The sequence below is a fragment of the Quercus lobata genome, chromosome 9, assembly GCF_001633185.2.
Source record: "Quercus lobata isolate SW786 chromosome 9, ValleyOak3.0 Primary Assembly, whole genome shotgun sequence".
Taxonomy (NCBI): Eukaryota; Viridiplantae; Streptophyta; class Magnoliopsida; order Fagales; family Fagaceae; genus Quercus; species Quercus lobata.
Genome location: NC_044912.1, coordinates 35,250,920 through 35,266,211, shown reverse-complemented (window position 1 = coordinate 35,266,211; position 15,292 = coordinate 35,250,920). Strand labels below are relative to the sequence as shown.

The 15,292-nt window shown below is 36.0% G+C and overlaps 1 protein-coding gene across 2 annotated transcripts; it reads left to right on the top strand.

Annotated features, from left to right (window-relative positions):
• The first annotated feature begins 2,277 nt into the window (after window positions 1–2,277).
• Window positions 2,278–14,811, top strand: LOC115959785. 2 transcript variants are annotated; one of them, XM_031078364.1, is made up of 16 exons: window positions 2,278–2,667; window positions 2,775–2,894; window positions 3,238–3,405; window positions 3,525–3,752; window positions 3,901–3,995; window positions 5,013–5,097; window positions 5,249–5,449; window positions 7,020–7,079; window positions 8,405–8,484; window positions 9,982–10,307; window positions 10,406–10,497; window positions 10,589–10,718; window positions 11,788–12,965; window positions 13,051–13,355; window positions 13,907–14,074; window positions 14,167–14,811. In XM_031078364.1, exons 1-16 carry the CDS (start codon window positions 2,395–2,397, stop codon window positions 14,294–14,296), a joined length of 3,639 nt encoding a protein of 1,212 aa, XP_030934224.1. In that variant the 5' UTR covers window positions 2,278–2,394; the 3' UTR covers window positions 14,297–14,811. The 2 variants fall into 2 exon arrangements, with proteins under 2 accessions (XP_030934224.1, XP_030934223.1); XM_031078363.1 differs by having other exon boundaries at window positions 2,279–2,667; window positions 2,772–2,894.
• The last annotated feature ends 481 nt before the right edge of the window (window positions 14,812–15,292 follow it).

Genomic DNA, 15,292 nt, shown 5'->3' with positions numbered 1-15,292 from the left:
CTCAAGAATTTGGGTTTAATAAAAATAAGAGTAACGCTAGGGTCATAATAAAATGTTACAACAATTTCATAATATTCTAAAATTGATATGTTAATTCAAACATGAGCTTTTAAAGAGAGATAAAGTCACCACTGATCATTTGTGTTAGTTGTAGCCTCTCCTCTCAAAGGCCATAAATTTGTGTGCTTCAAATACCCTAGAAACACCTCAAAATAATGATCAACCACCTACTAATCTCATAAACACAAACCCAAGTTGGTGGAATCCTTAAACCAACCCCTAGCCTTCAACGATCGATCAACCAACAATAACCCATTACCTTGCCCAAATTTCTATGGAGCAAGAGGGAGATTTTAAAAGACATTCGAAGAAAGGAGATGCTCCCTATCCCAAATATCCTTTGACCCTGATTTGGAAAAATCAACTATGCATGTCAGATATATGCCCCAAACACTTTCTCACTTCATAATTTAATATTTGATCTTATAGACTATTTATAGACCAACTTTATCCATGCAATTTTCATATTATTTATTTAATTTATAATGCAAATAAGAATTAAAGTCCGATAATTTTCATATTCGTAACTAGGAGACAGTGCAATGTAATTTATTGTATTTTTTATTGTACTTCATTATCGGTTTTCTCTCAATCGGTCGAAGCAAACCCGCATACAGTCCTATTAATTACAGTTTGGTGGTCATCTTATTGGGTTTGTTTCATACACTTTCCAAGAGTTAGGCTTGGAATGTCTCAGTCTTACCATGTAACTACTTAACAAAAAATACACCAGTATTCTATGAGAAAAAAGTCACAAAAATCCTGTACTTAAATTTTGTCGTAAAAAGTTTCATAACCCCGCATGCGCGAGGGGGGAGGGAATAAATGTGAAAAATATTGTAGGGCAAGAATAAAGTCACTGGGTACCGGTTCCACCAGTAAAAGCTACGGAATGTTTGAATTAAATTATCATAATTACAAATTAAAACTTCAAATTTTCAGCAAGTAACTTGTACCCATTGCCATATGAAACTAAGAGCATTCTCATCAAACATGTCAAAAAATATAACATTTAACATCTCAAAACCCAATTTTATAACATATAACACACCACTTCACAATACAACCTATATCAAAACTTCTATTTTTTTACCATTTCATTTAAAGCAATAATTTTTTATTTTTCCTCTCTCTCCTCTATCTCTCTCTTTCTCATAGCACCGCCAGCACCACACTACCAACCACCCACCAAAAATCCACCACCCATACCACAACCACCACTAACAAAAAAAGAAAAAAGAAAAAATCACAGCAGAAAGAAACCTCCACCTCCACCTCCACCTCCACATCCACTCACCACCACCAACCACAGCAAAAAAAGAAAGAAAGAAAAGAAACCTCCACCATCGCCGCCACCAGCAAACCCATTAGCAGACCCATCATGCTTCCTCCTCTCTTCCTCTCATAGTGAAAGCTTCTCCTTTCTCTCAAGATCGGCTTGTAGGCTTCAAATTGGCGTGGGATTCAGATTGCTGTGGGCCGGTGGTGGTCGTGGCTCACCGTGGGTGGGGTTCAAATCATTGTGGGTGGGTTTAGATCATCGTGGATTGCCGTGGGTGGCTTTAGATCTCGTGTGTGGCTGTGGGTTGGTTCAGATTGCATGAGTGGCCATGGGGCCATTGCTCGTCGTGGGCCGCCACGGTTTGCTCTCCTTGGGTCACCGCGGTGATTGTCTGTGGTTGATTTGGGGTCAGTCACAAATCAACCATGGGTTTGTGATTTGGACGGTCATTGACTGTCAATCATGGGTTTGGAGACAGAGATGTCGAGCAGAGGGGGAGAGAGAGAGAGAGATTAGAGAAATGCCGAGACAGGGAAGAAATGGAGACGAGAAAGACAAAGAAGAAAAGAAAGTGGGCTCCACCTGAATAAAAAAATAATATAAATTTTACAGTTGGTGAACAGTGCGATCTCAAATATAAGATTGCATTGTTCATCAATGCAAAAAATTATAGCATTTAAAACCCTTGATGGAGCAAACTTTTGGGTCAAAAATGCTAAAAAAAAAAAATCTTTTAGCATATAGAAAGGTTAATGAGAATGCTCTAATAAGTAGTAGTAGTAGCAGTAGTATTATTGTTTCTGACCGGTTATCAAAAAAAAAAAAAAAAAAAAGAAATATTATTCAGTTGAGTTCACTTCACTACCAAAAAGCAAAAATCTCTCCGCTCCAAGGCGGGAACAACGTTCTCTTTCCCTCCAAATATATATATATATATATTTTTTTTTTCTCTAAAACCATTTTTATTCTCCAAAATCAGAATTTCGTCGCCAATTCCCAAATTCCTCTTCCAATAACCTAATTCCCCAAAACCAAACCTACATCTACATTACATGGACAAATCGGACGACAAAGACGAGCCCTTGACGGAGCTCAGCCCCGGCGATCTCCGGCCACCGGAGGATCAGCGGCGATGTGTTCGCCGCAGATTGGTCCAGTCCACGCTCTTCCCGCAAAAACCGCAAGAGTGCGAAGAGAACGGCGATCACGAGGTTCAGAAGGACTTTGCGGAAGATGAGGACGAGGATTTCAGTGGGAGCAGTCAAAGCAAGAAGAAGAGGAAGCCTAAAGGAAAGTCAATGCTGCGAGCTTCCAAGAAGGTTCAGGTGAATCTTGGTTGTTTATTGCAGAATGTGCATTGAATTTGAATTATCTGATTGAAAATTTAGGATAAGAAAGTAGCTAATTCTCAAGTATTTGTTTTTTATAGCAGGTGAAGGAGAAGCGAGCAGTGAATACTACGCCCAAGAAAACAATGGCTGATTCGATTGAGTGTCAAGCTACATCCCCGCCAGTTCCGGATTTGCGGTTAGAGGCAAAGATGTCAGCTCAGGTCAGTCACCATGCTCAATTCGATTGTCGGGTTCGGCTCATATTGCTAGATTTTGGTAATTGGATATGCTTATGTTTGTCATTGTGGTTATTGCTTACTCATACTATGAATAGATAACGATTTTGGTATCAAAAAAAGAGAAAGAAGAGGAATAAGCTGAAATTAGTTATGGTAGCTCAAGTTGCACTTCTTTGGTTTTGTGCTGATTTTGGGATATTTGGTTAAATGAAAACTTTTAGCTTGAATATTGAAAGTGATTGTAACTTGGGTTTGTTTGGTTCATGTTTATCACCCGTAGTATTCAATGTGTAGCTCTAAGTGTTTTTCTTTTGTGTTTGATCAGGAAAATTCACGGATGTTTGCAGGAAAGCAAATTCATCCTTTTTTCTCATCATGGAAAGCAGGAAAGAAAAACCAAGAGGCTACTGAAGTGGAGGGTAGTTGTTGCTTTGTTGATTTGGGGGATAAAAGTATTACTTGCGGCCCAATTCATGTATTTGAAACAACTCAAGTATGGTACTTCAAAGTTAGCTTTCCGTATAAATTGAAAAATTGTATTTAATTTCTGAATTTTAATGTCTTTATTTACCTTCCTCACCTAAGGTGAAACCTAAATTCTCTGCTATTCAGGATGAGGCGGTGTCTCTTGATTGGAGAAACTGGAAATTTTGTGATGACACCTTTATCAATACCAATCACAGTTTAGAAAACACATCATCATCAATTTTTGAAAGCTCTTCTGGGTCCTTGCATATTGATAAGCTTCCCATCTTTTTACATCCTTGTGATGCATCAACTGTACAGAATGAAACGTCTTTGGATCAGTGTCCTAAGCAACTAGAACATGCACCTGAAGTGGTATGTACTGCATCATTTATCTGAATACATCACCAATTCCTTCTTTCAATTCCCCTCCCCCCCCCCCCCCCCCCTCCCTTTTTGAATTGTTTGTTTAGTTTCTGTACATGTAATGATTTTTGAGTCATTATATATGAATTACTCTCAGGACCATGAGGTGGAGGAAGTTGGTTTATTTTCTGGGCATGCTAGCTGTCTTAGGAAGTCAGATATTCTGCAGCAAAGTAGATTTCTTCAGGAAAGGTTAACTTTAATATTCAAAATCTCCATGGTGTTTATATATGGATAATCTAATAAATATTAAATGTGCTGAGTATTGCAAATTCAGTCTGTTAAAACTTAAGTATTTATATCCCCCCCCCCCCCTCCCTCCCTTTTTTTACAACCATATATAATACTTTGCAAGTATATTTCCAGTATTTACTCTACCACTTCAAAGAGGCATGATAATTCAATGTTTACTTGTCATTTGGTTGTCTTTGAGGATTTTATTCTTCCTTCTTTCCTTACTGTATATGTAAACTTTAGTGTCAATTCTCACCTTCTTGGTTCAACTTACCATGGCTTTAAGATCTTATCATTCTGGTAGAGAAAGAAGAAAATAAACCACTGAAACAACTTTTCCTTAGATTGCTGTCTTTGCACTAACTACTCCTTATTAAAATGGTCTTTTATAAATCTTTTCTGCCAAAGCTAAAAGCTGAAGGAACCTTTGAAACTGACAAAAATATTAGCACCATTGTGCTATCTTTAAAAATGTTTGTAGATAACTGTTATTAGCCTTTGTACATGGTGATATGGTAGCAAATGTCCTGTTAAATTTATATAAGCTCTTGTACTAGTGCAATTTTGAATAACACATCCTTGATGAAGTCATATCATTGTAGAAAATTACAACATGAATGCATGACATGATTGCAATTTTTTTTCCTTTAACCGTCTTTGGACCTATACTGTCTTGGTGGTAAACAATTTTGTTGAAATATCAAACATGGATGCATTTGTCAAGCCATCACATAAGTTAATCATACTTAGTTACTTCTAAATAAAAAAAAGTTAATCATACTTAGTTCCCAATTCAATTATTTTTGTGTCTAATATCAGACAAGCATTTCTGCCACTTTTCCCATCTCCCTTTCTTTCACCGAGTTATAACTATACTGTTTGTGACACTTATCACTAGTTTTTAAATCATTTATGCATGATTCTCAGTTGGAATACTAGATATTGATATCTCTTTCATTTATGCTGATATTGCAGTATGATGTCATACTATGCACGTCCTGATAATCAGCTTGAGAATAGCTTATGGACATATAAGTACAAACCAAAGAAGGCTACTGAGGTCAGATATGTTGTATCAGTCTCTTCTTTGCATTGATATTGTGTGTTTCAATTATTTATTTACCTAAGTAGATTGACACCTTTTTCCCTTTGTCCTGTTTCTCATTGGAGATGATGTACATTTATAATTCTGTTATTCTGGTGTCCTGCAGGTATGTGGTAATGATGAATCTGTCAAGTTTTTGAGTGATTGGCTACATATGTGGCATGAAAGAGGTTTCCAAATCAGCAAAGTTCGAACTGATGGTGATCAATGTGACATGCAAGAAGATGATTATAGGTGTTCTGATTCAGAAGACATAGATGAAGAGCCTGGTCTAAAGAACGTTCTCTTAGTTACAGGACCAGTGGGGGTATATCCAAAAATATATATTTTTTAACTGCTCCTTCTGTTTGTTTTAATTTAAGTTTGGATTGTTTCTGGTTACTGTACTTGAAGTTGTGGTGTTGTTATTACTTGCTTGAAGAACCTTATTTCCTTTATCATATCTCAACATGCATTCGAAATGATGGTGATTTTGGCCATCTTTCGGTAATTTCTCTTAGGAATATTGCTTTGAAGACTAATAACACTTTTTCCTTGTTTGAGGTTCATATATTGGTAATCTTATTTTCTTTCCTAGTTTAGTTTTCTTTTTAATTCTAAAAAATGGTGTCTGCCTATACTAGGCCCAGATAAAGGTGGAGGCTGGGTTGACATCTAGTGGAAAATAAAATTTATCATATCCTATGGACATAGTATTGATATACACGGTAGCTATAATAAAAATAACATGACATTATGCATACAAATAGGCTGATCCAGTCTTGAAACTTTGCAAGATAATAAAGAATGTTTGTGTATGTAGTTGGTTTTTTCATAAAACATTAACTTTCAATACAATATATATATATATATATATATTTTTTTTTTTCTGGTGGTAGGATTTTTAGGAGACAAATTTTGATAGGTAGCGAGTTTCTCTCCTAAACAAAATTCTTAAATGGGTTGGGCAGGATGCTATAAGTCTATAACCGTAGAACCCAATGCTGCTGTGTGGGAAAAGGTGTTAGAAAAAAATTGAAAGAATGAGGGGTTATATCAGTGGTAGTAATGTTCTTTTAACTTGCTTTGTCACAATAGTCTGCAGTATGATTCTACTGACCTAGCAGGTTTGACGATCATGATGTTCAATTGGGCCTGCATCTTAATCTCTTTACTGTTTTTGGGGATCTCAGTAACTCTTTGTCATAAAAGAAGTTTAACTTGGAGATATAATTACTCATTTTCAATTAATGTTTAGTAATTTTGACATCCATTGATTTATAAAATAAAAATAAAAATGACACCTATTGATTAGAGGAGTTTGTCTTTGATGGAAGCCAATATGTGTGTTGATCTGTTTTCTTCTTTTTAGGAATCATTGGAAGGAAATCTATTCTAGAATTTCTAACCGATTTTCCTTGGAGGTGCATGTAGTTGAGTAGAAAATCAAACTTTGGTAATTAAGTTAGCGTGCACTATCCTGCCTATAGGCAAAGGATCTCCTCCAATGCAATCCTCCAATTCCCTCCCAATTTTAGCCTGGATTGATACATGCGGCATTTATTTGATTTTTAAATGCTACATGTCTTACACTTAAATAAAAATAGGAGGAAATTGGAGGATTCAATGGGACAGGATCTTATCCCACAAATAAGAGGTTTTGTACAATGCTTGTGCCAATATACTTTACTTTTAGATTTGACTCTTTGTTGGCCTTTTCTCATCAGTTTTTGTCTGCTTTATGTTGGGGTAATATGTTTGAGTTCCTTCATTGTTAAGTGAAATCTGTTAATGAAACTTGAAACTTATTCATTTATTTTCCATATGGCATAAATGTTCTCAAACTCAATGCTTTTGGTTTATACTGGCAGTTAAAAGGTTTGTTTCTTGTGTTGCAGTGTGGGAAATCTGCAGCTATCTATGCTTGTGCGCAAGAGCAAGGGTTTGAGATTTTGGAGGTATCACCTGAAATTGCACAATTTTGTTGTTGAATTGTATTGACTATTCCAGATTTGATGGTTTCACTGATTGATTTTACGTATCCTAATATGCATATAATCATGAATAGGAAGCTCAAGATGCTGGGATGCATGGTTAAAAATTAATATAACCATTGATATGACATAAGCTGACATGCACATAAGCTGGGATGCATTCCCTTTTTTCTTTTTCTTTTTTAATCCTTCTAATGTACTCAAGTTCTCCTGTTTTCATTTTATTTTCACTAATAATAAAAAAAAAACTCATACATTATTATCTGTTCTAATGATTTTCACTATACTATGCATGTTGTAGTGTGAGGGCAAGTGCCTTCCATTGAAGCGATAGAAGAATGGGATTCTCCCAAAAAAAAAAAGGGGGGGGGGGGGGGGGGGGAGAGGGGAGAGGCTGCCTACCACCTCTCCCATATTCACAAAAGTGGGATTTTGTGCACTGGGTATGGCCTAATGCATGTTGTGGTGCACTGTGCGATATTTTGGATTCTGCACATTTTGTGTTGGTCAGTCTTGGGGTGGATTTTGACACCAACCTGAAGTTGGGTTGAATATATCCTAACCAATGCCAGACCGAAGCACTTATTAAGTTGATAGGCTGGTTTCACATGAGTTGGTTAGAAACAGTTGGGTTGGTTGGATTCAGAGATTGGCTGCAAGTTATTACTTATTACTTGAATCAATTAATTATAGGATTGGTTGAAACTGCTTTTTAACGGTTAAACTCAACAAATCCTTTTTGGTTTGGGATTTTCAGACATCATCTTTAGATTCTTGAAAAAATATCAACATGGTGTTGGTAGGTTGCAGAAACTGTGGGCAAAGCTTGCAATAAATTTAAGCTCTAGTTTCCCCTCTAAATAACTGACTACCGCCCTGATTGTTGTGTATGAATGAGAAGCCCAAAAAACTTCAGTTAGTCATTTTGGAGTTATTGTGTTTATCAGTAGAAGTGTTTCTATTCACTACAGCAGTGCTATGAGAAATAGTTTGTTTTGCCTTATTCCCAAGGACAGCAAAAGTAGCAGTTTTGCTTTTACTTCTGATCTACTTATCGATTCTTCTTATTACCTGAACTTCAGCAACAAGTCTGCTACAGACAGGAAGCAGAATTGTCTTCTTTGTTGCTGTTTGATATAGTTAGGGGTATATCCCACCACTGCTATCAACAATTTGAACCATTTTAACTTACTGTTAAAAGTCAATTCAATAACTTGTTGAATAGTTTAACATTATGGAAATAGCTTTTCAAGTGAAAGTTAAATGTGTCTTATCTGTTGCTTTGTTAGCTAAGTGCATCAGACTGTCGCAGTGGAGCTCTAGTGAAACAGAGGTTTGGGGAGGCTCTAGAATCACGTTGGCTCAAAAGGTTTGTCAATTTATCTTTAGCACTAGTGGCTGTGTTTTTAATCTGTCAGCTTTATTGTGCTGGGTAATTGTATCTGACTATACTTTCCAACTGTGCAGTCTTTTTTATTTCCTGTGACACTTTCTTCTATGTTTCATTGTTTCCTGTGTTCGTTGTGTATTGCATTTAACATGAGATAAATAATTCATTAATGATGACAACATAGAGGGTGCAGTAGAAAATTAAAAATGGGGAGAAAAAGGGAAACAAGGCCTCAAAATAATATAAATGTATGATAAAGCAGGACTAGCACTTGTGAGAATCTGGCTTCAGAAAATTCTTTTCAGCCACTTTTTAGATGCACTTTAGAATGGGATAAATTTGCCAGATCATCACTATATGATTTATTTATGACTTCCACTTGTTGGGGTTGTAAATATTTACAGGGTAAATTGCATTTTTAGTCCCTCAAATATAGGTTCGATTTTGGTCCTTCAAAATTTAAAATGTAATAATTTAGTCCCTTTGTCTATTTTCTGTCCATTTATTACTTGCATTTTTGGTCCCTTAAAATATGGGGTTGGTTTGATTTTAGTTCCTGAGGTTGGTTTTTTAGATATAGGCTCAGTTCGATTTTGGTCCCTTAAACAGAAAAATAAATGTATGGACTAAATTGTTACTTTTAAAAATTTGAAGGAAAAAATTGAATGTTCTAGAATTGAGGGACCAAAATCAAACTGACCCCATATTTGAGGGACTAAAAATACAAATTACATTTTTTTTAATAATTTAATCTTGGAGTGCTAAAGATAATTGCACATTTTTTAGGTAAATTGCACTGACACCCTTGAGGCATAGTGAAATTAGACTCATTCCCCTAAATGATCAAAATAATTGACAGTCTACCCCCTTTTGAATTACTTTGGGGTGGAGTGTCATTTCTTGAAATTTGGGTATAGTGGTCTAATTTCACTATACCTCCTCATAGGCGTCAGTGTAATTTACATCTTTTTAATTTTCTTTTTCTTCTATGACTAGACGATAGACCATTTTTCTGTCACTTCAAATGACTAAATATGGGAATCTGCTTTAAAATTATTACTTGTTATCATTGAAGAGCATGAAGGATTTGTTCTGTCATGAGCATAAACTTAGAAGGGGAACATTCTACATAAAAGTGTACTTGTTACAAAATGCCTGACTTGATGAATTGAGAGAATTAGTCATTTGTAGTGCTATGATACTTTAGAATGTATCAAATTTGTTTCTAGAACACTACGTTTTTTTTTTTCAGATTTTACTGTCTTATGTTTCAGCTTATGAGTGCATCCTCTTTAAAAGACCATGATGTAAGCAAAATCTTGCTTGCTAGTAGGAATCTTGTAATATCATGCACATATTTCAGCTGTAGCCCATTGTTTTTAATGAATTATAGCAAAATGATCATAAATTAAACATTATTCCTTGAGTAATACTGTGATTATCTATCCTATTATGATATGGTATATATTTTTTCAGGTCATTGGGACATCCTGTAGAGTCACAGAACAATCATATTGTGAAGTCTCCCCAGTCTCTGCCCAATGGTAGAGCATCACAAGAGTTTGAAAATGAGGTGGTAGAAGTGATACCCTTATCAGATGAAGAAGCTCCTCATGATGGCATTGGAGCCTCAGCAAAATTTGTCTGCAAGGAGAATGGAACTGCACATAATCAAAATGAAGTTAAGCCTGTGATTCTCTTTGAGGATGTGGATATCACTTTTCTTGAAGATCGTGGCTTTCTTGCGGCTATACAACAAATTGCTGAAACAGCAAAGGGACCCATGATATTGACCAGCAATAGTAAGAGGACTTGCTGATTGAGAGTCTCATAATTGATTCTAATATTGTTGGTTTTAACTTAATTTCTTTGTTTTTATTCTTATTCTGGTAAAATGCAGGTAACAACCCTGTCCTGCCAGACAGTTTGGACAGGCTACAGGTGTGTTTCACATTGCCATCATTAAAAGAGCTGCTTTGCCATATATGTATGGTATGTGCTTCCTGTGCCTTTCCCTCTTCTCTCAGCTTTCCCATTGTGGATTTTTGTGTTCCTTGCAGTTTATTTTGTTTTCCAACTGTAGGTTTGTGCTGCAGAAGGAGCCAATGTCCAACCTCATTTACTGGAGCGATTAGTTGGGTCTTGTGATGGAGATATTCGGAAAATAATTATGAATCTTCAGTTCTGGTGCCAGGGTAGAAGATTTGGAAAAGGTGTTTTGCACAACACATTTGCATGCTTGCATAGCATCTATATGCATGTTATAATTGTTTACAGTGTCATTTTTGTTGCTGTTATTGTTACTCACAACTCCTTTTATTATATTGCCATTATTGCTATTAAGTCTACACATTTTTGATTTGGGAATTGGTTCCCTGATCAGTCAAATACAACTCTTTTAGATTCTTAGGGAATACAATATGCAGCCTTGCAGGTTGCAGCTAGTATTTGAGTGAATTGCAGCACACCATCTGCATTTTGGGGGTCTCACATGTCATCATTGACTGCATTTATAAAATAATTTTAGTAAATACGAAGCTTACATGTGGTGGTCACCTATATAATGTGCAACAAATAATGATGAGGGAATATGTTTTTACAGATGTTGCTAAAGCTAACAGAAACTGCTTAATTAATTAAGAATTAAGCATCTCTGTTCACTCCGGCTGAGTACAATTATGACAACTCTATATATATTTTGTATTGATTTTGTTAGAATTATGGTTAAGTGATTAAATTCACAATTTCCTAATAGCTTAAGCTTTTAGGACTATCGGTAATTTAGCATGGTAAGAGCAGAAGATCCTGAGTTCGATCCATGACTTTACTCTATCTTCCATTTAAAATGTTAAATTCTCACTTGTTGGGCCCCCACTTATTAAGGGGAAGTTTAGGCCCACAAGTGAGGGAGAATGTTAGAATTATGGTTAAATGATTAAATTCACAATTTCATAATAGTTTAGGTTTTTGAGACAATCGATAATTTAACAGATTTCATTTGGAGAATGTATATATGCCTTAAGATCATTTGGGAAATTACTGATAGGAATGAATATTTTCTCACATGTTGAGGTTCATGCTCAGCACATGGATTGGAGCCTTTACTTGAAATTTTTATTTGCATGTGCTGCATTTTATGATAAATTATTGATTGTCCCAAAACCAAAAGTTTAAGCTATTAGGAAAATGTGAATTTAATCATGTAACCATAATTCTAGCATTTTCAATCCTTTTGTTCCAGGTTGAAGAGATAATTTTAACATAATCCTTTTGACTGTCCAGATAGAAAAGAGAAGAGAACATATGGTTCATTGATATTTGATATTGACGCTGGCCATCAGTTACTACCTAAGATTATTCCCTGGGAATTTCCTTCTCAGTTATCTGAGCTAATTGAGAAGGAGATCACCAATTCATTATCCATGATGGAAGAAAATTCTACTTCAATGGAGGTTGTTGAGGAAGAACTTGACAAAAAGGAAACGCAGAAAGGTTTGGATACACATGATAATGAAACAGAAAGTATAGAGGCCAAGAAGGTAGCAATGTTGAACAGGAATGGTTCTGTTGAAGACTGCATTGAATTCACAGCTCAATTTGATGAACTATCCAATTCTTCAGGCCCCCCTGTCACTTTCTCTCGGCGAAATGTTCGAAGGAAACTGGATGCAGCTCTGTCTTCTGATTCTGAAGATGAGATTTTAAGTAATGGATATCCTATAGTTTTTGATAAAGATGCTAACAATGAACCATCCCAGGGAGTCAACAATAGCTTTCCCTTTTCTTGTCCATTAACTGAAAATTGTTTAAGCCCATTAACCAACAAGCTACTCTCCGGAGCAGAGAATTTGGAAGAAACTTGTTATCAACATTCAGAAAGACCTGATATGCAACTTGATGAGACTTGCAAATCTTTTGATGTATCATGTGTGCCAGAATCATCATTTGTTCCTGAAACTATGATAGGTGATGTAACAGAGCTGTTATCTAGAAGTGGTCATGTTGCTGATTCCTTAGAAGTTTCTGTGAGCAATGAGTGGATCCAGAACCTGTTCCCAGATGAAGCAGAGAATTGTGATAAACCTTTACTTAGATTACAGAAACATTCAGATATGCTAAGAAATAAATGTGATGTAAATCCTGAAATCCCTCATGGAGAGGAGGTGGAAGATTCCCAAAATGAAAGTGTTGAGGCTACAAGAGGTTATCAAGTAATGGATGAGTGCAGTCGCATGGATTTTGATAGAAGGTCCAAATTTGTAGAGAAGCCTAGGCCGTTGATGGTGACTGATTTAGTACAAGAATCATGGATAAAGCTTCGTGGCTGTCGCACTGATCTAAGGCAATACATCATCTTGGAACGACAAGATGCAATTCAAAGTATTAAACTTGCTCATGATATGAGCAATCTAATCTCGGAAGCTGACCTGTTGCTATCTAACTGCCAAATGGTAGCAAGTGTAAGTATCCTTAAAAAAAAATATAAAATCCCTATTCTTTTGTTATTCATGTGTATTTTATTATGATAGTCAAGTGTTTTTGTAGGATTCATTGGAACCATCTTTGGACCCTTCTGAGGGATCAGATGCATTCAGCTGGTGTGATGAGCAAATACAGATGACATCTGCAATTGCACAACATGGTTTTTGCTTTTATGCAAAAGATATAGCTGCTGTAGGATCAAAGATGGGCTGTGAGAGCAGTGTTGATATAGCCTCAGAGATGTTGGGTTCCACAACTCATACAATGGCATTGGGTAAATTAATTGGACAGGAAATGAGAACAAGTAGTACATTGTTTGGGGCAAGGAGTTCAGAAATGAGTCCACCTAAAAGTGATTCGTCGAGAAGGTATTGACCTCAAATCCCTTGTTATGGTGATGTACACATCAGTTAAATGACATCCATGTATATTGGTATACAAAGATATGTTAATAATATCGTATCCTGAAGCTTTTGCAAGTTTTCAATATTAGTTGACATCCTAACACTAGACGGATGTTAGCACTGAAATATTTATTTTTTGGGTGGGAATCCTCACACTATCCTATGTCTACTTTGAAACTTCTGTTGTAGCAGGGGCGCAGATTCACTTCACATTTATTGTTCTTTTTTCTTTCCTTAAAAAAAAATTGTATCTTCTACTTGAGAAATGGATGAGGTGGGACTTTCCAGTCTTTACTCTGTTATAACCTGATTTGCATTGCTAATTTCTTGCAAGGTGGTAGTCACATAGTCAATTTTTGGTTTCATTTCTGTAAAAGGAAGGAGAATTAAGACAATTAATTATGAATTTTCTGTAAAAGTGACAGTTTTAGCAATCTGCTTTTAACTCATTACCCTGGGTCTTGGTATGCATTTTTTTGTTGATATAACCATTTTCTTTGGTGGCTGTAATGCAGAGAAATCAATTCAAGTCTTTTTGATATAATCCAGTCCATGATTCCTGCAAGATCATACCTGATGGTGAGACACGTGGCATTATATGAGTATATTTCTTCATTGTGCCACATTTCAAGATCAGAGACTTCCCGTTTATCAGGAGGCACTCACAAGACCAAAAGACGGAGGTATGTGCTTAAAATGTTGAATTTGGCGTTCTTGTAGCATAACAATTTGTGGCACGTCTCTTGCAATAGTTGCTCAATATGTTTCAATGCAGGGGTCGGGCTGCTCGACACTACTTGAGTACTGGTTCATTGATGTTGTCTCCTGAAGACATATTGTTGCTGGATCGATATAACTTGTACGGGAGTTTTTCATCCCAGTTAGTTGATGCTAGTTCGAGATAGAACTTTGCTACTTGGAAAACTAACAAAATAGATGCAATAACCCTTTCATTGATACCATGATATGCTACTCGGGCCCTATAGGAGAACCTATTGAAGAATGTGACATTAAGATCGAGGTTGACTGGCATATGGTTCCGTTCACTCTAAAGGAAATCTTTAGAGTGACCAGCAGCTTCATGATATAGTATTTATGTTGGTCTGTGTCGACGGCCATAGCCCAACAGTAGATAATACGAACGATGCCCGGTGAATGGGGTATCCTGGAGTAGCTGGCTTGAGCCAATAATTCATTCCATTTTTTTATTGTAGAGTTTTAGTGGTTCTCTTTTGTTAATTATTATACTATCTAGTGCAAAGTCATTTACATAACAAAGTATTTGACGCCAAATATTCGGAACTGGTTGTCAGAGACACAGAGCACTCAAATGTAATATACCGCTGTTCATACAGCTTATTCTTCTCAAGTACTGCTTGTATGATTAAAATGATGTTATTGGAAATACGTTGTTTTGGCAGCAAGCTCTACTCTGGTGTTTTTTTTTTTTTTTTTTTTTTTTGGAGAAACAAACACACACACACAAGGGAGAGGAAAAGAGGTTCTAACACAAAGACACATCCACAACTTCACTCAAAAGTCATAGTAACTTTTAAGGGATGGTGGGACAAGTTATTCTACATACAATACACTCTCTTAAGTAATGTGAGACAATTACCCATTCTTTTTTTTAGAAACAAACACACACACACACACTAGGGAAAGAGAAAGGGGTTTTAACGCAAAGACATATTACAACTTCACTCAAAAGTCATGATAACTTTTAAGGAAGGGTGAGACAAATTATATTTATATATAACACTCTCTTAAGCAATATGGAACAATTACCTATTCTTTTTTTTTTTAGAAACAAACACACACACAAGGGAGAGGGAAAATGTTCTAACACAAAGGTACACTACAATTCCACTCAAAAATTATGGTAACTTTTAAGAGAAGGT

Bases quoted from the DNA above. Each gene is read 5' to 3' on its own strand.
- LOC115959785 (XM_031078363.1), top strand. From the start codon at position 2,395: ATGGACAAATCGGACGACAAAGACGAGCCCTTGACGGAGCTCAGCCCC. The intron at 2,668-2,771 runs GTGAATCTTGGT...TGTTTTTTATAG, and splicing joins GAGCTTCCAAGAAGGTTCAG to CAGGTGAAGGAGAAGCGAGC. The intron at 8,485-9,981 runs GTTTGTCAATTT...ATATTTTTTCAG, and splicing joins GAATCACGTTGGCTCAAAAG to GTCATTGGGACATCCTGTAG.